Source organism: Cricetulus griseus, chromosome 7, assembly GCF_003668045.3.
Source record: "Cricetulus griseus strain 17A/GY chromosome 7, alternate assembly CriGri-PICRH-1.0, whole genome shotgun sequence".
NCBI lineage: Eukaryota > Metazoa > Chordata > Mammalia > Rodentia > Cricetidae > Cricetulus > Cricetulus griseus.
The window spans coordinates 86,410,092-86,433,263 of record NC_048600.1 but is presented as its reverse complement, the minus strand read 5'-3'; the positions used below and the strand labels follow the sequence as shown (position 1 = coordinate 86,433,263).

General features: G+C 44.2%; 1 protein-coding gene across 2 annotated transcripts in view; it reads right to left on the bottom strand.

The window, feature by feature from the left end:
• Positions 1-4,536, bottom strand: part of Ube2g1 (ubiquitin conjugating enzyme E2 G1) — a 69,524-nt gene extending 64,988 nt beyond the window's left edge. For both annotated transcript variants that reach the window (XM_027426818.2, XM_035447490.1), the window contains exon 1: positions 4,427-4,536. In XM_027426818.2, the coding sequence (XP_027282619.1) occupies positions 4,427-4,472 (46 nt within the window). In that variant the 5' untranslated portion in view covers positions 4,473-4,536. The remainder of the gene's footprint in view (positions 1-4,426) is intronic.
• Positions 4,537-23,172: the final 18,636 nt, after the last annotated feature.

The following is a 23,172-nucleotide window of genomic DNA, read 5'->3' as shown; positions in this document are numbered from 1 at the left end:
TATGCGGATGCTGGGAATCAAACCCAGGTCCTCAGGAAGAACAATCAATACTCTTAAACCCTGAGCCATCTCTCCAGCCCTTACTTAAGATATTGTGTTATTCTATACAGTAAGTTTTTAACTAAGATGAAAAAATAATACGGCAAATAATTTTGAGTACTTGAGACCCCCTGCTCCCAACACCCCAGAGAGGATCTATGTAGCCTTGAATTCAGAGATTCATCTGCCTCTGCCTCACAAATGCTGGAATTAAAAGAGTGCATCATCACACAAGGCATTTAATTTTTAATTTCTACCCCATGGGACTGGATAGATGACTCAGCAGGTAAGAGCACTGGCTGCTCTTCCAGAGAACCCAGTCAGATTCTCAGTATCCACACGACAGCTTACAACCATGTATAACTCCAATTCCAGCAGGTCTGGTGCTGTCTTCTGGCACCAAGCACCCAGCAGACACAAATGTGATACACATACATAATACACGAAGCCAAATTACCCATACACATAAAATGCTACTTCATTGACTGTGTCAAGTGCTGTTCCTCAGGGAACAATTTATCCACTTGTAAACAAGAAGTCTATAAAATAAGAAGGTCCTGGCTCTACCAATTCCATTAACAGCACTCATCTGACCTTCAGAAAGTTATTTAACCTCACTAAGCCTCTGTTTTCTTTCAGGAGGATTAAATGAGATAATGTGTAAAATACTCAACACAGTGGCTGGTATATGTCAGTCCTCAGTAAAGAAGCCTCTATAGCTGGGGTAGGGGCCTCTAATAAGGACTAAGGAGCTAGAAGTAGGCAAGCGAGGTGTTCTAAAGCCACCTTGAACTACAAAGTAAGCCAATGTCTCAATTAAAATAAAATGTAAAAAATAATCTCTGTAAATCCTAGAAGAGGGTCAGGAGGAAAATGATTAATTTCTATATTCTGTATTTTGTTGTTTTGGTTTTTGTTTTGAAGACAGTGTCTCTCTATGTAGTCCTGGTTGTCCTGGATCTATGTAGACCAGACTGGCCTTGAACTTATTCCCAAATGCTGGCATTAAAGGAGTGTGCCACTATGTTGGGCTCTGTACTCTATTTTAACCTATGTTTATTCCACCTTTAAAATGTTTTTAATTGGTCTATGTACTGAGGGAACTTCTTGAAAACCTGTCACTAACTAAATCTGTAAAGGAGTAAGTCATAACCTAATAATATCACAAAGAAATACACAAGCTATCTGATTTCATGAGTGTGTATAAGGTGTTCTTACTAGCTTTCCCAATAGCCAAAATGGTGAAACACCATAATCCAATGACTTTGTCTCAGGGAACTTCTAGCAATAGATGCATTTCTCCCTATCACAAATGAGGGGATGTACTACTAGTATCTAGTGGGTACAGAACAGGAATGCTGTCACCTTTACTACACAGGTAAATAACTGCCCTAAAAGTACCACTGATGAGAAATTCTGTAACCCAGGGCACCTATCTAAACTACTGGAGAACAATATTCTTCATTACAGTACAAATTCTTCCAGATAATGAATCAAAATCTTTTAATCATTGGCAGACTATGAGTTCAACAAATGCAGCCACTGTTCTACGTTTCTCAAATTCTAGCACTGAGAACATTTAACAGGTTTGTGTTACCTACTCAGTTCATTTCAATATTCTTAAGGCATTTATTATCAAACTTTATACAAGTTCACTGATTTCAAGAGATGACATTTAACATTCTTTACTGTGGGGGGGCTGGAGAGATGGCTCAGAGGTTAATAGCACTGACTGTTCTTCCAGAGATCCTGAGTTCAATTCCCAGCAACCACGTGGTAGCTCACAATCACCTTAAATGAGATCTGGTGCCCTTTGCTAGCATGCAGGCAGAAAAATATACAAAATAAATAAAATCTTTTAAAAAAGAAAAAAACAGTCTTTACTGTTTTCAAGTGATACTGGAAAACTCATTTAAAAATTGCTACTAAGGTAAGCATCTTGGTGTCTTTATTTTTAGATGCTTATCAAGTCTTCCCAAATTAATATTTTCACATTTCAACTAACAAACCTTGTACCACACACTTTGAGCAAATTAATTAAAATCCCTTAAAAAATGACTTTATGCCTGGCGTTGGTGGCACATGCTTTTAATCCCAGCACTCGGGAGACAGAGGCAGACGGATCTCTGTGAGTTTGAGACCAGCCTGGTCTACAGAGCTAGTGCCAGGTTAGGCTCCAAAGCTACACAGAGAAAACCTGTCTCGAAAAACAAAACAAAACAAAAAAAAGACTACATTATTACATTGTCTCTGATCAAGAAAGCAAAGAATCTTTATAAGAAAGCCTGAAAAGTTAATCATTTTCTATTCTCTCACTGTGTATTTTAGAATACCGCATCAAAAAAAAAAAAAATTAACCATTGGTTAAAAACCTTTGAAGACTGTTTTGTCTATTATTTCTGTGAAGAATAAAAAAGAAGCACAAGTCAGGTATGGTGACAAGGACTCAAACCCCAGCATTTGGAAGACCAGGAGGCTGACAGATCTGTGAGTTCCAGGACAGCCAAAGGCTCCATAGAGAAACAACTTGAGAAAAAAAAAAAAAAAGATTGTGTTCACAAATAGGTATTAGTTTTGGCTTGGTTTGGTTTTTCAAGACTGAGTTTCTCTGTGTAGCCCTGGCTGTCCTGGAACCTTGCTCTGTGGACCTGTATGGCCTAGAACTCAAAGAGATCCACCAACTTCTGCTTCCTAAGTGCTGGAATTAAAGGCATGTGTCACCGCCACCAGACATGGTATGGTTTAACATAGTAGTACTGTTAAAATCTTTTGCACTTTTTAGGATGCATGTCACTTCCATTATGTAAGACTTCTGTTTTAGTATTTAGAACTTACTACTTAATGATTTGCTACATTAAAAAAAAAAACTTATTCAGATAAAGTTGGGATTTTGTTTAATGTTTTTTGTTTGTTTTTTGAGACAGGGTTTCTCTACATAGCCGTGACTGTCCTGGAATTCACTATTGTGGTATTTAAAAAACAATTCTTAAGGAGACATAATCTGAATTTCTTCTCCCAAAACAAAATTAAGGGAGGAAAAACCACAGTAAAAGAATGTTTTTAAGTAAGATGAAATAAGTTCCACTTCTTTAGAGCATAATATTTCTGATGGGTATACACTTTTCCATTCACTTCAAATCACTTTCCCATCTACAATTTTAATACTTGTCCAAACCTGCTAGCTCATGATCTAATAATAAACATAATTATACAATCTGTAACTGTCCTTGTGGATCTTTTCCTTAAGAAGCCATAAAGGTGATTTAACTGACACCTCACTCACAGAAATTTATTTCATTTATCTTCATTTCCAGCTTTCAGCGCTTCGCCGGAGGAGGGCGGGGATGGGAGGGCTGGCTACAGGTTGAGGAGGGGTAAGATCGCCTGAACCAAGCAAGGCACAAGCTTGGCGTTGGACAGCAGGGGTAACTACCGGTTCATTTCTCTTTAAATCTGGCAGCACGTGGGGCGGCATTGTGAAGCCACCAACCCGCCTCCTCCCTCCCCCCTCCTTCCACTCCGCACACGTACGCCTCCAGCGCGCATGCTCCGCTCACACAGTCCTAGCAGAGTAGGAGCCAACCCCCTAAAAAGTCAACCTGGAAGCCGCAAACGGCCGGAGGCCGGGACAATGGGGGAGGGGGGGACAGAGACTCCACGGGGGAGGCACTTAGCCGCCGCCCCTGGCCAGAACCTAAGGCGGGCCACAGCCCGGTGGCTGCGGGCCTGCGCCGGAGCCGGAGCCGCGCCGAGCACAAAGCCCCGGCCGGCCAGCGAGCGGCTCTCCTTAGCGCCCGCGCCCACCCTCCCCCAGACGGGCGGCGCAGCCCGAGCTCGTGCCAGGCGGAGGCAGGCGAAGCGGAGTCGCGCGCCCCGCCGAGTCCTCGGCGCCCCGCGCCCAGTACCCAGGCCAGCCCGGCCGTCGCTTTTGTTGTCCGCCCTAACTCCGCGGACCCCGTGCTGCCGAGCCAGAAGTTTGGCGCGCCTCCCCTATCCGGCCCCAGCCATCGCTCGGACTCTCAGTCGCGCGGGGCCCGCACGCTCCCGGGGTCCCTGAGGTCCCGGGGCCTCCGCCGCACCTGAGCCCGGGATCCGCCCCTCAGGGAGGGTCGGCCCGGCCGGGACCCACGCCCCTCCCCCGCAACGCCCCAGCTCTGTGGGGGAGGGGGCAGCCGCCTTGGGCGCCCGGCCCGTCCGAGGGCGAGGCTGGGGCGCGTCCCCGCCCCCAACACCCTCCACAGCCGGGCCAGAAGTGTCGCCGGCCGGCCGAGACCCGCGGGCTCCCACCCTCGCGGCCCGCGGCCCTCCACCACCCTGCCTCCGAGCGGGCGACAGGAGGCGAGTGGCTCGTCAGTCCGCGATCGCGGCCCGGCGCCCCGCCGCTCACCTGCCAGCTGTCTTCGCAGTAGCAGCGCAGACTGCAGCTCCGTCATCCTCCCCGCCGAGAGCCCAGGCTGCCGCCGGGGCTTCGAGGAACTGGGGACAAGCTCTGACGGCGGCTGGAGCTAGGTGTGTGGAGGAACCCGGGCCCCGCGACTGGAGCGCCGAAGCCGCGGGAGGCCGGTCTGGGGCACCCCGAGAAGCACCTCGCTGCCGATGCGAGTCCGCTCCGCTCCGCTTTCCTCTCAGCGCCTCACGCCCGGAAGGGGAGGGTACCCCGGCCGCCGCGGCGCGCACTGGGACTTCGCTCGCCCGCTTCCCTCCTCAGCCCGCCCGTCGGCCCCACCGGTGCCTTCCCCCGCCACTGCCTCACTGCGCGTAGGGCCGCTCCGCGCAAGCGCGCTGAGCCTGCCTACTTCAGAAGCCGCACGCCTGCTAGCCCGACCCCTCGGCCCTGCTGCCCCGCCTCCGGCGGCGGAACCCCGCCCACCGCGCGCTGTGGGCCCAGCACGGCCATCTTGGGAAGGTCCACGCCCGCCTGGCTGCGGAAGCCTCGGCTGGTAGACGCCCCGCGGACGCCATGACAAAGAGGTCGCGGAGGGTCAGGACGCTGCCTCCCGATGTAAGCTGGAGGTCTGAGAGTGATGGGACCAGAAGGGGTAGATAGCAAGTTGTTAGCGAGCACCCAGCAGCCATCTAACACTTAATACGAGGTGTGCGAATTAGTCATTGTTACAAAGCCGAATTTAGTACCTGTGTGCCCCATTTTAAGCATGATGAAAATTCATAAAGAATACACAGAATGATCCTTGAAATAAAATGTTCTGACTCTCACAGACTGTTTAAATAGTAAGACTGAGTAAAGTGCGCAGTTGTGATTAGCACCATCTGATACTCGGTTGTTTGGGTGGGTGGTTTACCCCTGTAGTCCCAACACTGAGGCTGAGGCAGGGGGATTGAGAGAGGACCCCCGCCTTTATTACATAGTGATACCCAGTCTCTGCCTGGGGATGGAATCCATAATAGATAAAACTGTCCAGAAAGGCACCTACAATGTAAAGTCCTAGTGTGAAACCTAAGGTTAGGCAAAATAAACCTTATCCAGCTATATAATACCCCCTCCATTTCAAAGTTTTGTGCTGTCAACACCATAGCAATAAAGAGATGAGAAAGGGGAAGGAAAAATAACAATGACAGTTTTGTTTGTTCTTTCAGTAAGTGTTTATTCAATCCTTAGTTCCGTGTACCTGGACTATAGAAAACAAAAACTGCATAGGAAATTCCTACCCACAAAGGCCTGAAGCTTCGTAAAGTGAACAAGAGAAGCAGATTTCAACAGGTTTGTTACAAAAATTAATGCACTAGCAGGCACAAGACCCTAGGTTACCTCCCTAGCACCGTCCTATCAGACCAAAGGATAAAATAAGCATTGAGTGAATACCACCAACAAATTAGGAACTAAGCCAATTTGGTAATTTCGGGGTTTTGCTTGATTTGGTTTGGTTTTTTGAGACAAGATTTCTGTGTAGCCCTGAATGCCCTGTAACTACTCTGCAGACAGGCTCTCCTCAAACCCAGAAAACCATTTCCCTCTACAAGGCGTGCACCTCCACACCCTGCTGTGATTTTGTTTTTTAAGGATTTTTTTTGACTGTTTTAATGTATATGTGTATGAGACTGTATGAGTTTATGTACCTGGGGCCCTAAACACAGAAGAGGGCATCAGATTCTCGGAAACTGGAGCTGCAGAGGATGGTAATCCACTCTGTGGGTGCTGGGAACCATCCTGTCCTCTGTGTCCTCAGCAGGAACAGCAAGTGTTGTTAATCCTTGATGATCTCTCCAGCCCCCGTAGTTTTGTTTTTAAATGTATTCATTATACAGAGCAATGAGTTTCATTATGACATTTCTGTACATGTACTTTGCTCATGTTCACACACATTCTTACCTTGTTCCACATCCCTCTACCACCGGTTCCCTTCCTCTTCCAAAATGTTCCAATCTACTTTCAGTTCTTACTGAAATTTAGATTCCGTATATGAGACAGAAAACATTTGTCTTTTTTTTCTGGGGGCAGGGGGTGCATGGTTTGAGACAGGGTTTCTCTGTGGCTTTGGAGGCTGTCCTGGAACTTGGTCTTGTAGACCAAGCTGGTCTCAAACTCACATAGATCCTCCAGTCTCTGCCTTCTGAGGACTAAAGTGTGCGCCACCAACGCCTTGTAACATTTGTCTTTTTAAGTGTGGCTTATTTCACTCATCATGATGCTCTCTCTCTAGGTCCTTCCATCTTCTTTCAAATAACTCTTTCTTTACTAATGACTTATTTATTTTTATATTTGGCATGTGTGAGTGCCTTCATGGAAGTATGTGCACCATGTATGTGCACTGCCTCTGGAGGTTAGAAAAAGATTCCCTACAATGGAGATATAGACAGTTGTGAGCTGCCTTGTAGGTTCTGTGAACCAAACCCAGATCCTTTGCAAGAGCAGCAAGTGTTCAACCACTGAGCCATCTTTCTAAGCCCTTTATTTTTAGGTTTGTTTTTGGTTGATTGTTTGTTTTGAGACTAGGTCTCTCTACATAGCCCTGGCTGTCCTTGAACTCACTATATAGACCAAACTGGCCTCAAACTCACAGACACCAAGGCCTCTGTCTCCTGATTGCTGGTGTTGAAAGGTGTGTACCATCAAGCTGGAGCCTGTCTCTAGGTTTCTTTTTGTTTTTTGTTTTGGAAACTTCCCGACTGACTTCCTCCAATGGGACTGTATTAATTTACGTTCCCACAGTGTAAGGGTTCTAACCCATCCACCCATCCTCAGCCAGCATTTGGTGTGTGTGTGTGTGTGTGTGTGTGTGTGTGTGTGTGTGTGTGTGTGTGTGTGTTTTCTCTCACATGCATGCTCATTCCTATATTCCACAATGTATTTGTAAAGGTCAGAGAACAACTTGAAGGAGTCAGTTCTTTTTTCCACATTGTGGGTTCCAGAGATGTAACTCAGTTAGTCAGGTATATTGATAAGTTCCTTTACCCACTGAGCCATCTCACCCCATTGTTGTTTCCTTAAGAATAGTTATTTTACTAAGGAGAGATGAACTCTCACGTTTTGATTTGTATCTCCCTGACAGCTTAAGATATTGAACAAATTTTCCTATATCTACTGGCCATTTGTACTCCTTTTGAAAACTGTCTTTCCAGAGGCAGGAGGATCTCTGTGAGTTCGAGGCCAGCCTGGTCTCCAGAGCGAGTGCCAGGATAGGCTCCAAAGCTATACAGAGAAATCTTGTCTCAAAAAAAACCAAAACAAACAAACAAACAAAACCAAAAGAAAGAAAGAAAAGGAAGGAAGGAAGGAAGGAAGGAAGGAAGGAAGGAAGGAAGAACAATTTTTCATTTTGCCATTTATTGATTGGATGATTTTTCTTGTTTTTTTTTTAGCTCTATATCAATTCTAACTAGTAATTACCTATGAAATGTAAATCCTGAGAAGATTTTTCTGATTCCACAGGTTTTCTCTTCCCTTGTTAATTGTTTCCAATGCTGTTTTAAATTTCATGTACCACCATTTGTCAACTTGTATATTTCCCAGACTGTCGGAATCCTTTTGAAAAGCCCTTACCTATCCCTGTATCTCAATATTTTCAGAGACTCAGACCTTACATTTAGGTCTTTGAAAATATATAAATAAAATTCATAAAAGTAAAATAAAGGGCCTGGCATAGCTACTCATGCCTTTACTTCCAGCATTCAGAAGGTAAAGGCCAGGTGTATGTCTTTGAGTTCGAGGTCAGCATAACATACATAGGGAGTTCCATGCCAGCCAGGACTACCTAGTAAACCCTGTCTCAGAAAGAAATAATAATGATGATGATTTCTAAATCAAAGTCTTCTTTTTCCATTTTTGAATAAACTCTAGTTACAGAGTGAGAGACAGAATCTAGTTCCATTTCTCTACCTATAGATAACCACTTTTCCCATTACCAGTTGTTGAAAAGCCTGTCTTTTCTATAATACATGGTTTTGATACCCTTGTCAAAGATCAGGTATCTATATTTGGGTGGATTTATTTCTAGGTCTTCTAGTCTGTTCCACTGGTCTGCATGTCTGTTTTCATTTATTTCATGTGTATGGGTGTTTTGTCTATATATTTGTCTATGTGCCTCCATTATTTTGCTGAAGTACATTGAATTCTGATGAGAATGTACAGCTGAATCTTATAAATACTTAACCATGTGAAATGTTTTTCTTTATTTGTGTTATGGATTGAACCCAGGACCTCACACTTATAGGCAAGTGCTCTACCTCAGGACTACATTCCAGTTCCTATTTTAAAACACCTAGAAATAATACAACTTAGCTGGGTATAAAATTTTATATTTAGGGCTGGAAAGATGGTTCAGTGGGTAAGAGCACTGTTCGTCTGGAGGACCCAGGGTTGAGTCCCAGTACCCAAATGAAGGTTCACAACTGTCTATAACTCTATTTCCAGGGAACCCAACACCCTCTTCTGGCCAGGCACACATATGTTACATATACATACATACAGGCAAAACACTGATACACTTAATAAATTTTATTAGCCAGGCAGTGGTGTCCCATACCTTTAATCCCAGCACTTAGCAGGCAGACCCAGGCGGATCTCTGTGAGTTCGAGGCCAGCCTGGTCTACAGAGTGAGTTCCAGGACAGGCTCCAAAGCTACACAGAGAAACCCTGCCTTGAAAAAAAAAAAATAAATAAAAAATAAATTTTTAAAAAATGTATTAATTTGTAGAATTTTCAAGATGGCTTCTCTGTGTAGACCAGGCTGTCCTGAAACTCAGATATCTACCAGTTTCTGCCTCCCAAGTGCTGGGATTAGAGGAGTATATGACCACACCTGGAAATAAATAATTTTTTAAAAGTTGGTATTTATTGAGAATGAGAATCAATACAAATAACTGTAGACTTGAAGAACAACAGATCCCATTCTCTGAGAATTCTTTGAACTCACTATCAGAAATGCTGCCAGCTGCAATCTGTCTTCTCTCACTGAAGACAAATGAGGAAGAGGTCCTAGAAGATCTCTTAGTTCTTCCGTAAATTCATTTCAGAAAATACTCCTAAACTGAGCATGGTGGTACATACCTGTGATCCTAGAACTTGGGAGGTACGCCAAGAGGATCGGTAGTCCAAAGTCATCCTCAGTGACATACAAAGTGAGTTTGAGACCAGGCTGGACTATCTGAAAGCCTATCTCAAAAGAATAAGATAAAAGTGTTTCCTGGACCAAAATATTCCTTTTAAAATACCTTTTGTTTGCCTGGGCAGAGCTAAGAAGATGGCTCAGTGGTTAAGAACTCTTGCTGCCCTCACTGAGGACCCAAGTTTCATTCCCATTACCCATATGGCAGCTCCAGTTCCAGGGGATCTGACTTCTGTGCCAGACAAGCACATGGTCCACCCATGTACATGCAGGAAAAACAGTCATATACGTGAAATAATTCTTTTTTTAGGGCTACACAGAGAAACCCTGTCTCAAAAAAATCTTTTTTTAATATTTAAGTACTTTTTTCCTCCTTCCTTCCTTCCTTCCTTCCTTCCTTTCTCTCTCTCTCTCTCTCTCTCTCTCTCTCTCTCTCTCTCTCTCTCTTTCTTTCTTTCTCCCTCTCTTTCTTTTTTAATGCACTGCTAAGAATTTAACCCAGGACTACTTGTCTACTAGACAAGTGTTCTGACAACTGATCTACATCCTCAGCCCACATTTTAAATTTTACCAAAGCAATGTATAGCCACAATTGATAATCAAACAAGGTATGGCTTATAGTAAAAAAAAAAAAAATGCCTATAGTAACCCATTTCCATTCCTAAATCCTTTTTGACATAGGTCAGCCCGTCCTAGTCTCATGGATATATTTCTTGTGGTAATTACCTCATTTCTCTAAAGCATATGCCTGAATGCCATTGAGGTACTCAATGAGTCAAGGGGTCTGCCACCAAACCTGATGACCTGAGTTTGATCCCTGGGACCCATATGGTAGAAGGAAAGAAACAATATTTTCAAGTTGTCCTCCTCTGACCACCACATGCATGCACAGCTCCCTCCCTCATAGACATAAAGAAAGAATAGTCCTATGATTTTCTTGTGTATCCATTTTAAACCTTATATATTTTGCTGTAATTAGTAGCAATTTGAATTTCTTATATTACATTCCATCCTTTATTCCCCTAAATTCAATTATCATCTTAATTATTTCATTAAATTGTTTCTATACTATTTTGACTTTATGTATATGGAATAAGAGAACTGAATACTGTAATGTATTGTAATTACATTTATTCCTTATACAAATTTGTCTTTGGGTTGGAGTTTCTAATTATATTTCTTTTTCTGGCAGTACTTTAAGTATAATTGATCTCTTTTACCTCCCTACTCTGCCCAGAGTACTGCTTGATCCTATTAAGCCATCTTTTTCTTGGAAACCTTCCTCCTGGAGCCCTTTACATTACCTCTCTAGTTTGGGCTGATTGACTGGGGCATGCTTACTACATGGTTAAATCCTAGGGTTTCCTTTGGCTGCTGCTCCCATCCTGAGACCTCTACATCCTAGATATGAAGTTTAATTCTTTTTGTCATAACTTTATTTTGCTGAAGCACATTGGCATATAAATTCTAATGAGGATGTGTGGGCAAATCTTAAGTATTTAAATGTAAAAATGATTTTATTTTATTATTTATTTGTGTTATAAATTGAATCCAAGGCCTTATATATAATAGGCAAATGCTCTACCTCAGGACTCTACCCCAGTTCCTGTCTTTAGATACCCAGAATTAATACCAATTTAGCTGGGTATGAGATTTTATGTTTAGAGTGGGAGAGATGACTCAGCAGTTAAAAGCATGAGTTGTTCTTCCTGAGATCCAAGTTCAAGTCTCCAAAACCCAGTGAAAAACTGACAAGATAGAAAAATGCTACCAGGAACAAAGAATGGTGAACTGCACAGGCCACTGAGGGGTGGAGAAAAATGAGCTTTGAAAGTGTGCACTGTGTTTAGAAACTGAGAAGTTACTGTTATTTACCACACTAGAAGATTTTGAATAATCCCAAGCTTGTGAAAGGTTGAAGGCAAGACAAGAAAGTAGAGATCTCAATGCTGATTGCTTATGTGAGGCTGTCATGAACTGAAAATGCAAACAATAGAACTAGTGGAAGTTTTGAGGGTTCTTTTTATAATTAATGCTTTTTACATGACTGCCCAGGGGTAGTCATGGATGATAGTTCATTCAAGGTTAAGGGTCAGCCAGACAAGGAAAAGAGGGAAGTGGACAGTCAACTAAATTTGTGGAAATGTTAGATATGATTATAGTAGTGAACTAAGCTAGGAAGAGAAGAAAGCAAAGGAAGAGGAAGCCAGTGGATAGTGAAAAAGGTGGTGCAGATCATAGGGACTTGAGGTAGGAGAACCATAGGTGGACACAAGTGAGCTGGAAGGGTAGGAAACAGTAGTTAGAGTGGATGGCTTGAAACCAAGAATAGGGTGTGGTGTGGTTATGGCTAATGAGACTGTTTTGTGGGGAAGCTGGTTGGTGGCATGAGGAAGAGAGGAAGTCAAGCTGGTGTCAGATAGGGTACTGAATGGGTTATCACCATGGGTGATTAAGTCTCCTAAAGGACCACGACTGAAGTAGAATAAAGAAAAGTGATATGAACCAAGAGCCAATGTCATTGAAGAATGTGTTTTCATTATAGTAACAGAGAGTAACAAGAGCTGGGAATTCAGCTCAGTTGATAGAGTACTTGCCTATCGTGCACAAAGTGCTAACACCTCATACAACTGGGCTTGGAGGCCACTATTCAGGAAATCAGAGTTCAAGGTCATCCTTGGCTACATAGGGAGTTCAAGGCCAGCCTGGACTACGTTGGGTACAGCTGAATGGCATTAAGAGCTAGAGTTACATGAAGGAGGAGAAAAAGAGGAAAGGTGAAGAGTTCAAAGTGGTGATGGAGAACAAGAATATTTAATGTGCTGGTGCTGAGGTCCTTGGAATATGAAACAAAGACAGCCTTCCCATGGGAAGGCTGAGAAAACTGTCTTCAAAAGACACCCAGATTCAGGTGGAGAGAGGCTGGTGAAATTGTCAAACTGCTCTAATCAAAACTTATTTTTTGCTGGCGGTGGTGGCACACACCTTTAGTTCCAGTACTCAGGAAGCAGAGGCAGGTATATCTCTGTGAGTTCAAGGCCAGTACGGTATACGTAGCAAGTTCCAGGACAGATACCAAAGCTACACAGAGAAACCCTGTCTCAAAAAACCAAACCAAACAAACAAAAAAACTGCCTTCTGTTCAATTCCCAGAACCCATATGATGGCTCACAACTGTCTCTAACTCCAGTTAGAGGGGGATCCAACACCCAGCATGACAGGTACACATGTAATACACAATCCTACAAACAGGCAAAACATTCATATGTAGAATTACAAAATTAAAGATACTTATATGCATAAAAAAGGGAATTTATTTCTAGGAAAATAAATCATTTGTGTTTCTTTGTATTCTCAGTTTTGGGGGTTTTGTTTTGTGGGGTGTTTTGTTTTTTGTTTTTTTCTTTTTTCTTTTTCTTTTTTTTTTTTAAGACAGGGTTTCTCTGTATTGCTTTGGAGCCTGTCCTGGAGCTCACTCTATAGACCAGGCTTAGCTTGGAACTCACAGAGATCTGCCTGCCTCTGCCTCCCGAGTGCTGGGATTAAAGGTGTGTGTCACCATGCCTGGCTTTGTATTCTTGTTTTTATCTTAGCTGTGAGTTTTATTCTCTTTGGGGAACAATTTTTTTAATTTTTTGATTTATTTATTTCATATACAGTGTTCTGCCTGCATGTGTGCCCGCATGGCAGAAGAGAGAACTTTATCTCATTACAGGTGGTGGTGAGCCACCATGTGGTTGCTGAGAATTGAACTCAAGACTTTTGGAAGAGCAGCCAGTGCTCTTACCCTCTGAGGCATCTCTCCTGCCCCATGGCTTGCCTTTTATAATTCGTGTGACTGATTCTCCAAGCTCTTCCTATGGAATATCTGTACCTGCATTACAGAACTCTGGATCAAGGGAAGAGCCATGTCATAATGAGAGAGCAGCCAGTGGTGGGCCATGTTTTCTCCATTCTTCTGACCTGTGAGCTTCAAGCTTTGGAGACAGGAAGACGGTTTTTCTGATTCCTAGAGCAAGGCTCTACTGTGTAACCATTGGGAAGTAGGTTCAGGTTTTGAGCGTCAGTTTCTTTAGCTGTAAAGTGGCAATAAATAACCTTTCTCCCGGAGCATGGGCCTTTATTAGGGTGTGGTCACCCAGTACAGAAACTCATTCTTTGGCAATAGTGTCCCCTCTGCCTCTGCAGGGTAGAAGGCTCTTCTGCTTTCCCTTGGCTGAGAGCCCCCACAGATGGTAGAAGTTCATCCAATCAGACAGATCTGTCTGACTCAGAAGAAGCCCCTTACAGGGGATGTTGTAGAGAGGCGCCTGGCAAAAAGCACTGGGGGAACAATGGGAGTAAATGTCCTGAGAGCAGAAACTCCTTTCCAGTGTGAACTGCAGAGTACCTAATAAGAGCAAAAGGCAAGCTTTCTCAGAATATTTGCCTGCCACATTCAGAGCCCTGGGTTTGACCCCAAGCACAGCACTAAATTAACTACTTAATCAGTTTCAATAAATAAACAAATGCAGGCTTTCTGCTGATAAAATTTGGATACTGTTCCTGGTTATATGGCTTCCAAACCCAGTTGTCCAACACTCCCACCCCAGAGTCAGACTGTGTGAACCACCTATGCTTTAAAAACCGGTTAGAGTAGATTCTGTTATTTGGAGCTAAGTTCCCTGACGATTTCCATGCTTGTAGGTAAATACAGTGTCTGGTACTAGAAGTGGAGTCAATCAGCCTTTACCTGTAGTCTCTGGCCTTCAGTGTAGAAAAGATAATATGTTTCCTTACTCCTGGATTTCCTACTGAAGCTTCCAACTCCTTGTGCTTAAATGCATAAGAATCAATTTCTTTGTGCACTTTCAGTGCCTGTGCCTGGATATACCAAGAATGTCCTTAACGCATCACATTTATAGTTGTTATAATTGACATATAATAGAACACATGTATTTAAAATATAACTTTAATGTCATGAAAATGTCACCCCAAATAAGGTCATGAATTTCACCAGGCAGTGGTGGCACCACACCATTAGTCCCAGCACTTGGAAGGCAGAGGCAGGCAAATCTCTGTGAGTTCAAAGCCAGCCTGGTCTATAGAGCAAGTTCCAGGACAGGGTCCAAAGGTACACATTGAAAGAGAAACCCTGTCTCAAAAACAAACAAACAAACAAACAAACAAAAAACCTACAAAGGAATGGTGACATTGTACAGTAAGTAGATAACTTTAGGAATTGAGAGGGATGGTGTGGTGTCATACACCTATACCCCCAATACTAGAATTAGTACAAGGTGGGGGAACACCCCAGAAAGAAATGTAGACATTTTTAGACATTCTAATGGTATGACATTCTAATTTAACTTTACATTAATGCCTCTTGCTTTTATTAATGTCAAATATGCTTTCTTTTTAAAAAAAATAGGTTCTGGAATCCATGTCAAATATATTTTCAAATGCTTATTTGGTATCTACACATTTTCCTTAAAGTATTTGTTCTATTTTTAGACAGGGTCTCATTCTGAAGGTCATGCTGGCCTAGAACTCACTATCTTGCCTCTACCTCCTTAGTGCTGTGATTACAGTATGTGCCACTATGCCCAGTGTAGTTGTTTTGTATGTATTTATTATTTTAATGTTTATTGGTGGAACTGTACAATATATAGATTCTTTGTGGTATTTATAGTGTATGTGTGTGTTCATATATGTGTGCCCATCTCCGTACAGGGGCACATGCACATGTGTGTGTGTGAATCAGGAACCCAGAGCTCCACAGCAGATGTCTTCTTAGTTGCTTTACTCTTTTTTGTGTGATTTTTTTAAAAATCACTTTTATTTTATGTGTATGAGCATTTGTGTGAATATATGCCGTGTGTGTGTGTGTGTGTGTGTGTGTGTGTGTGTGTGTGTGTGTGTGTATGTTTGCACACATGCCTGTGGAGGCTAGAAAAGGGTAACAGACCCCGAAATTGGAGTTCCTGGGAGTTGTGAGTAGCCTGACATGGGTGCTGGGACTGAACACACATCTCCTGGAAGAGTACTAAGTGCTCTTAACCACTGAGCCACTTAGTGGAAGGAGAGAATCAATGTGTGCAAGTTGTCATCTGACCTCCCCGTGTTCACCTTAGCTCATGCGTGCCACAGCACTAAGAAAAATAAACAGACAGCTGGACATAGTGGCACATGGCTTTAATACCAGCACTCACTCAGGAGTCAGAAACAAGTTGATCTCTATGAGTTCTAAGCCAGCCTGGTCCACATAGGGAGCTTCCAGGACAGCCAAGGCTACATAGTGAGACTGCCTCAAAAAGAAACAAAAAGCAAGAAAACCTGACCAAATAAATAAATAAATAAATAAATAAATAAATAAATATAAATAAGAATAATAATGAACAATCTAAATAAATGCAATTAAAAAACAAAAAATTAGCCAGGCGTTGGTGGCGCATACCTTTAATCCCAGCACTCAGGAGGCAGAGGCAGGTGGATCTCTGTGAGTTCGAGACCAGCCTGGTCTACAAGAGCTAGTTCCAGGACAGCCTCCAAAGCCACAGAGAAACCCTGTCTTGAAAACCCCCCCCCAAAAAAAAATTAACTTTAAAATGTGGCTAGAAGCATGTGTCCATTACTTCTTTAGTTGCAAACAACCAGAATCACTCAGCACTTTACCCTACTGCTGCAGTGAACAGAAGCTGTATTGGGTTTCCTGACCCCAGGCTAAGGCATGCAAGTCTAACTTAATCCAGGCTCCTGATGACCCAGGCCTTGGCAGTTCTGGTCTCCTGCTGGCCTTGTTCTTCTGTTGTTGGCTTCTTTCTCAACCTCAGACAGAGGCTGAATGGTGGAAGCTTTATGAGTCAAAGCCCACCCGGAAGAGCATGTGCTGGATTCCCAGAAGCCCCAACTTGCCTGGTTCAGGTCTCAGCTTCTGGACAGAATTCTCAAGAATGGAAAACAAGCTCCTCTCTTTGTAGATGTGGCAAAAGGCCACCTTCTAAACCCTGTCAACTGACCTCTTGCACAAGAGCCACCTGGGGACACCTGATCACAGGCAACTTTCTGGGCCAAGCCTCTGTCCCTGCCAATGAGGCCCCAGGCAGGGGAGTGGCTTGGTCAGGTAGCCAGGGCTCCTCTAGCCCAGAAACTCAAGTCTTCTATGGTGTAGGCTAAGTATGTAGCTCAGTTGGTGGAGTGCTTGCTTAGCATGAAATGAAAATGAAATAAAATAAACTAAGTCCTCTGCTTTTAAAACCCATGAAGGTGAGGGAACAAGGGCCTGGGAGTGGGGAGCTTGCATGATCTCATTCATGAATATTTTTTCCTTGGCCTAATACTGAGTCTGCCAGAAACCTTTGTAAGGAGGCAGCCTCCTGCTGAGGTCAGGCCTCTCTGAGAGTTCACATTGCTATTTTCTTCCCGGTGAGACTCAGGGTAGCTGGCATCTCAAGACTGCCAGCCACCAGTCTGCACAGACATCCTTGTTAAAGGAAAGCTGGACTCAGAGAAATCTATGGGTAGGAACCTGGCTGTAGCATGGGATGGAGCCACCTCCTTTGAACACACTGTGGTGAAGGGACAAGCAAACAAGTAAGCTACTGAGCCTAGTAGAACAGAGAGAGCAAGTCAAAGTGAGGCCAGAAGGCATATATGCCCCTCCTCCCCACTTCCCAGGAAGTGATGAACACATGATTCTATTCACATTTTGTTTTCAAGGATTTATTTTTCATTCATTTTACGATTATGTGTATATGTGTGGTGGCCATGGAGCCCAGAGGCTTTGGACCCCTGGAGCTGGAGATGCAGGAGGCAGTAAGCTGCCTGACATGAGTACTTCACTCGGGTCCTCTGGAAGAGCAGTGCATACTCTTAACCACTTCTCCAGCCCCAATATTTACTTTTTTTTTTTTTTTGGTTTCTCAAGACAGGGTTTCTCTGTAGCTTTGGAAACTGTCTTGGAACTCTCTCAGTAGACCAGGCTGTCCCCGAACTCAGAGATCTACCTATCTCTGCCTCCCAAGTGCTGGGACTAAAGGCATGTGCCACCACCACCGGACTTCAATATTTAAAATAATATTTTTGTTTGTTTTTTGAGACAGGGTCTCTCTAACATACCCCTGGCTGTCCTGGAACTCACTATTGTAGAACAGGTTGGCCACAAACTCATAGAGATCCACTTGCTTCTGCCTCCTGAGTTCGGGGATCAAAGGCATGCACCATCACACCCAACTTAAAGTAAGTTTTTTTTTTTTAATTACATTTATTTATTTCCTTTGGGTTTTCTTTTGGTTTTTGATGGTTATTGGTTTTTAGGCAGGGTCTAACTCACACTGTAGCCCTGACTGGCCTGGGACTTTCAAGTTCTAGATTTGCCTGCTTTTGCCTTTGAAGAGTTGAGATTGAAAGTGTGAATCTCATCCTAACTTTAATCCCAGCACATTGGAGGCAGAGGCAGGCAGATCTCTGAGGTAGAGGCCAGCCTGGACTACAGAGCTGGTTCTGGGACAGGTAGGAATATGTAGAGAAACTCTGTCTCAAGGGTGTTTATTTATTTGCTTTACAGGGAGTATACATAAACTAAGGAGAACAGTGGAGGTCAGGGGACAGCCATTACCCCCACCCACCCTGCTCCCTGAAGGCTTCTATGCTTTCCTTGGGCCACCCAAGGGCTCTGAGAGTGGGCAGAGGAGGGAACTGGCATCTGCATGAGCTGTCAGGGTCCTGATCCTTCCAGTCTAGGCAGATACAACTTAATCCACAGTTATCTGTTCAGAGCCAGAGAAGTGATCCTATCCTCCAGGTGACGAGTGACCCCCCCCCACTATATCCTGATTTCAATTATGACATTTTCTTTTTTGCCCCTTCCCCCATGCCATCAACTAGCACCTCAGGGCCGCTCCTAAAGTGCTCACTTGGTCAGTTAGCTCAAGACTTAGGGGATTCTTATCCTTCCAAACTCCTCTTGGAAAACAGCAAGGGACAGGGCTTGACTCAGGCAGGGCTGAGCAGCTGCTTGATACATTCATTGTTCTCGTGGAGCCCTGTGATAGGAAATTCATTTGTTTAAAATTATATATATATATATAAAATGCATAAATTATAAATGAAATAATATTTATGAAGTATATATACATACAAAAAAAGTTGAAAGCAACAAAAAGTCAGGCTTTCTGGTAAATGCCTTAAATCCCAGCACTGAGTGCTAGGGATTTGAACTTGGGTCCTCATGCTTGCCTGACAGGCACTTTACTAACTGAGCCCTCTTCCAACCCCTTATTCTTCTTAATAAAACATAACATTTAATTGGATGGCTGTAAATGTGGCCTCCCTTAGGATTTTTTGTGGGGGAGGATGGGTGGGTTTTGAGGCAGGGTTTCTCTGTGGCTTTGGAGGCTGTCCTGGAACTAGCTCTTGTAGACCAGGCTGGTCTTGAACTCACAGAGATCTGCCAGCCTCTGCCTCCCCAGTGCTGGGGCTAAAGGCGTGTGCCACCACCGCCTGGATCTCTCTTAGGTTTTAAACTTTTGCTGTAAAAACAAGACTGCAGGGCTGGAGAGATGGCTGAGGTTAAGAGCACCGACTGCTCTTCCAAAGGTCCTGAGTTCAATTCCCAGCAACCACATGGTGGCTCACAACCATCCGTTATAAGACCTGGTGCCCTGTACTGGTGTGCAGATATACATGGAAGCAGAATGTTGTATACATAATAAATAAATAAAATCTTAAAAAAAAAAAGACTGCAGTGAATACCCAGATGCACATTCTTCATTCACATCTCTCAGTACCTATGTGCTGGGACACAGTTTGTGTATTTAAATTTCTGGTAGATGTCACTAATAACCACAGAGACTGCATAAATGGAACTTGTGTGTGTGTGTGTGTGTGTGTGTGTGTGTGTGTGTGTTTGGTTTTTCTTTTTCTTTTAAGATTTATTTATTTATTATGTATACAGTGTTCTGTCTGCATGTACCCAGGCCAGAAGAGGACACAAGATCTCATTACAGATGGTTGTGAGCCACCATGTGGGTGTTGGGAATTGAACTCAGGACCTCTGGAAGAACAACCAGTGCTCTTAACCACTGAGCCATCTCTCCAGCCCTGTGCTTGGTTTTTCGAGACAGGGTTTCTCTGTGTAACAGCCTTGGCTATCCTGGAACTCCCTCTGTAGACCAGGCTGACCTGGAACTCACAGAGATCCGCCCGCCTCTGCCTCCCGAGTGCTGGGACTAAAGGTGTGCACCACCACTCTCTGGCTTCAATGAAACTTTCTAACAATGTGAGGCAGAGTCTGTTTCAGGGACCTACTTGGGTCATTTTTATTATTTGTCATGCCCCTTGATGGCAGGTGAAAAATACCGTCTCTTGGTTTTAATTCACTTTTTTTTTTTTAAAAAATTGTTTTGTTTTTTGTTTGTTTGTTTTGTCTTTTAAGACATGGTTTCTCTGTGTAGTCCTGGCTGTCCCCAAATTCATGCTGTAGCCCAGGCTGGCCTCCAGAAGACTCCCAGAGGTCTTCCTGCGTCTGCCTCCCAAGTACTGGGATTAATGGTGTGTGCCACCACCGTTTGGCTTGGATTCATATTTTTATATAGAAACTCAGAGGTCTGTTTGTAACTGGATAAAGTCTGGCTGTTCCCCAGGCTGAGTCACAAAGTCCCCTACTCGGGAACCCCAGCTCTCAGCTCTCACCCACTCATGGAGTGAGTAACAGTTTCTCATAAGTGACTGGAAGAGTTACTAAGGTGTCCTGGTATGTCCTGCTTTTCTGGGGCTCTGGGCTGAGACTAAGCCTCAGATGCAAAGTGGGAGGATCTGCCACTGGGGAGTGGCAAGATGAGATCTGCTTTTATTGAAAGTAGAACGGGTAAATGGGGGAGGGGTGCAGAATACGTCAAAAATGGCCTCCACAGCTGAATGGGTAAGCTAGAAGACAGGCAGACTAGTGAGTGGCCCCAGAACAAAGGAAGAGGTTAGGCGGGAAGATGGAAATTGAGTTGGAACTTGCCTTCAGGTTGGACCAAGGAGAATTTTTTTTTTAGACTAATAGTTTCTCAGAAACCAATGGATTGGAGTGGTCACATGTCTAAAGGAGGGTTGTAAATACTGCTAGTCTGGCCACATCAGGTTAAACCACCTTTGGGGTGTGTCCTGCCCCTGGCTTTCTACAGTGACACAACCTGGCTCCTTAGAAGGTTAACCCAGAACTAGCTGTCTCCTAATTTACCACCTTGGTCCCCTTCTATATCCCAATGTCCCCTTGGCCAGGAGGAGTGTAGTGGAGAGTGGCTATTGGCCTGGTGGGCACAGATCCTAAGGAGCTGGAAGGCCAGGTTGGAGGCATTGTCCTTGAGGCTGCTGAATTCTAGGTCCCTTTCCTCCCACCCATGTTTTTTCTATCACCTTGTCTTTCTCCTAGTTTCCAGTCTCAAAAGATTTTTTTTTCCCCAAATGACAGCAAAAACACCCATTGTGGGCTGAGGAGCTAGCATAAGGACTTGAGCACTAATCCCTAGCACCAGGTACAATGACAGACCCTGTATTAAGAAAGTAAAATAGAAAGCAATAAATGATGGTGCTTAGAAATTGGCTTCTGGCTTTCTGCATGTGCTCCCATACTGGGGCAAACCCTTGTGAGTGCCCAAACATGAAAGGCAATCACTGTAGCCCATCATGTTAACATACACCTTTGATCCCAGCATTCTGGAGGCAGTGGTGGGCAGATCTCGGTCAGCTGGTGAGCTGCAAGCCAGCTTGATCTGTGTAGTGAATTCCAGAATTCCAGGCCAGCCAGAGCTACAGAGTGAGATTCTGTGTGTGCCCCCCCCCACCACACACACACAAAGAAGAGTGTGGCTGGATGAAAGCACCCTACTTCCACACATAAGGATCCAGGTTTGCCCCAGAACCACACAAAAGAAACATTTCAAATGTTCAAGGCATTAAAGTCTTTTTAGAGTTATGTGAATTTGAATTTTGGTCAATAAATGTTTGTGCTATCCATTTGTGATATATATTTATGATAAGACATTTTAATTGTTGGGGTTGAGGGTATAATCAATGGCATGCTTAGCACACATGAAGCCCCAGAGTCAACAACTGAAAAAAAAAGTTATTTATTGCAAAATTCAAGTTTAACTATTCATAATGCATTATTTTCTTAACTTTTTTTCTCTTCCTTCTTCCCTCCCTTCCTATCTCCCTCCCTCCCTCCCTCCCTCCCTCCCTGTCTCCTTCCTTCCCTTTGTTCCTCTCTCCTCTTTCCCTCTCTTCTCTCCTGGACCTACTGGTAATGTTTTTGCCTCAGGCTCTGGTTCTTCACAGCAATAAGGGCTTTTTACCCTTTTACCCTTATTGCTGTTAGCTCCGGGCTTGGTGCTCTCTTCCCTCTTCCAGGCTAGGAAAACTGAGTCGCCTAGAAGCAAGTGATTTCCGAGGTTAGACCCTCGCTGCAAGGCGAAGAATCTTGGCTTTAGCTAATCTCATTGAGTTCCCTCTCTGCACACCCGGACTGCTAGAAGAGGGCCCCTACGAGCTTTCAAATGGGGTGGGGTGGGGCTGAGAGCAGCGGCCCCCAAAGCAGAATGGACAGGATTTGATACCAGAATAGTCAAAACAATTTTGCAACCAAAGTGCCTCTTAGTAATAAGAATACCAACCTCAGTCATTTGCATAACTTCACAGTTGACAAAGGGTGTCCCTGGTAGTTAATTAGAATGATAAAGAAAGCAGATGGGCGCACCAGAAGCCTGAAGCGCCCCTCAGCTAGACCTGGGACGTTTCCGGGGCTTTCCCTGGTCGCGAATGGGTATTGGGCAGACTCTGCCTGGGCTAACTTCCAAGAACCTATAGGTGGCGAGCTCGACCAACTGGCTGGGCGCCGGATCTGCGCTGAGAGCACAGTGACGTTCCAGCTCCGCCTGGAATGTACCCCAGTAGGTCAGCAGGTGAGACTGGTCTACAGTCCCCAGATTTACTGTGGGACGGAATTCCCAGTCTGCCCTCAGCCAGTGTCTGAAAGGTGGGGAATCAGACCTTGGTGAAAAGGAAATGGGAGCCGGGGCCCCTAAGGTGGGTTAGGGACAGCTGGAGGGGCGGGGCTCGGGATACCTGCCAAGGGCCGAGACGCAGGAGAGAATGCGATTAAAATGAGTCATTTTCATCAGATGTTTGATTTCGGGCCGTCACCTCTAGTTCTCATCTCAGTCAGCAAAGGCAGCTCCCAAGTAGGGAGTTGAGAGTTTTCCTTCCTCTTTTTATTGAGTAGGGCAGGGGCATATGGGGAGCTGAGTGGTCCTTGTGATTTCAGAGTTTAAGAAGTGCCAGCCACAAAACCGTTAAGGAACATTAGAGAATCTTTTAGAAAAAGTTAACATAGCAAAACACCAATGGTGAGGATATGAATATTCTGCTGCCCCCTCCCGCCTTGACAGCGGGTGTCTTGAGGGACTGGGGCTGTAGCCCTGTGCAAGAGTGCTTGCCTCTCATGCATGACACCATAGGTTCAGACCTCTGTACTGGGAGGCATAATCATAATTAGTTCTGACTGGTGAAATGGCTCACCGATAACGGCACTTGCTGCCAAACGTG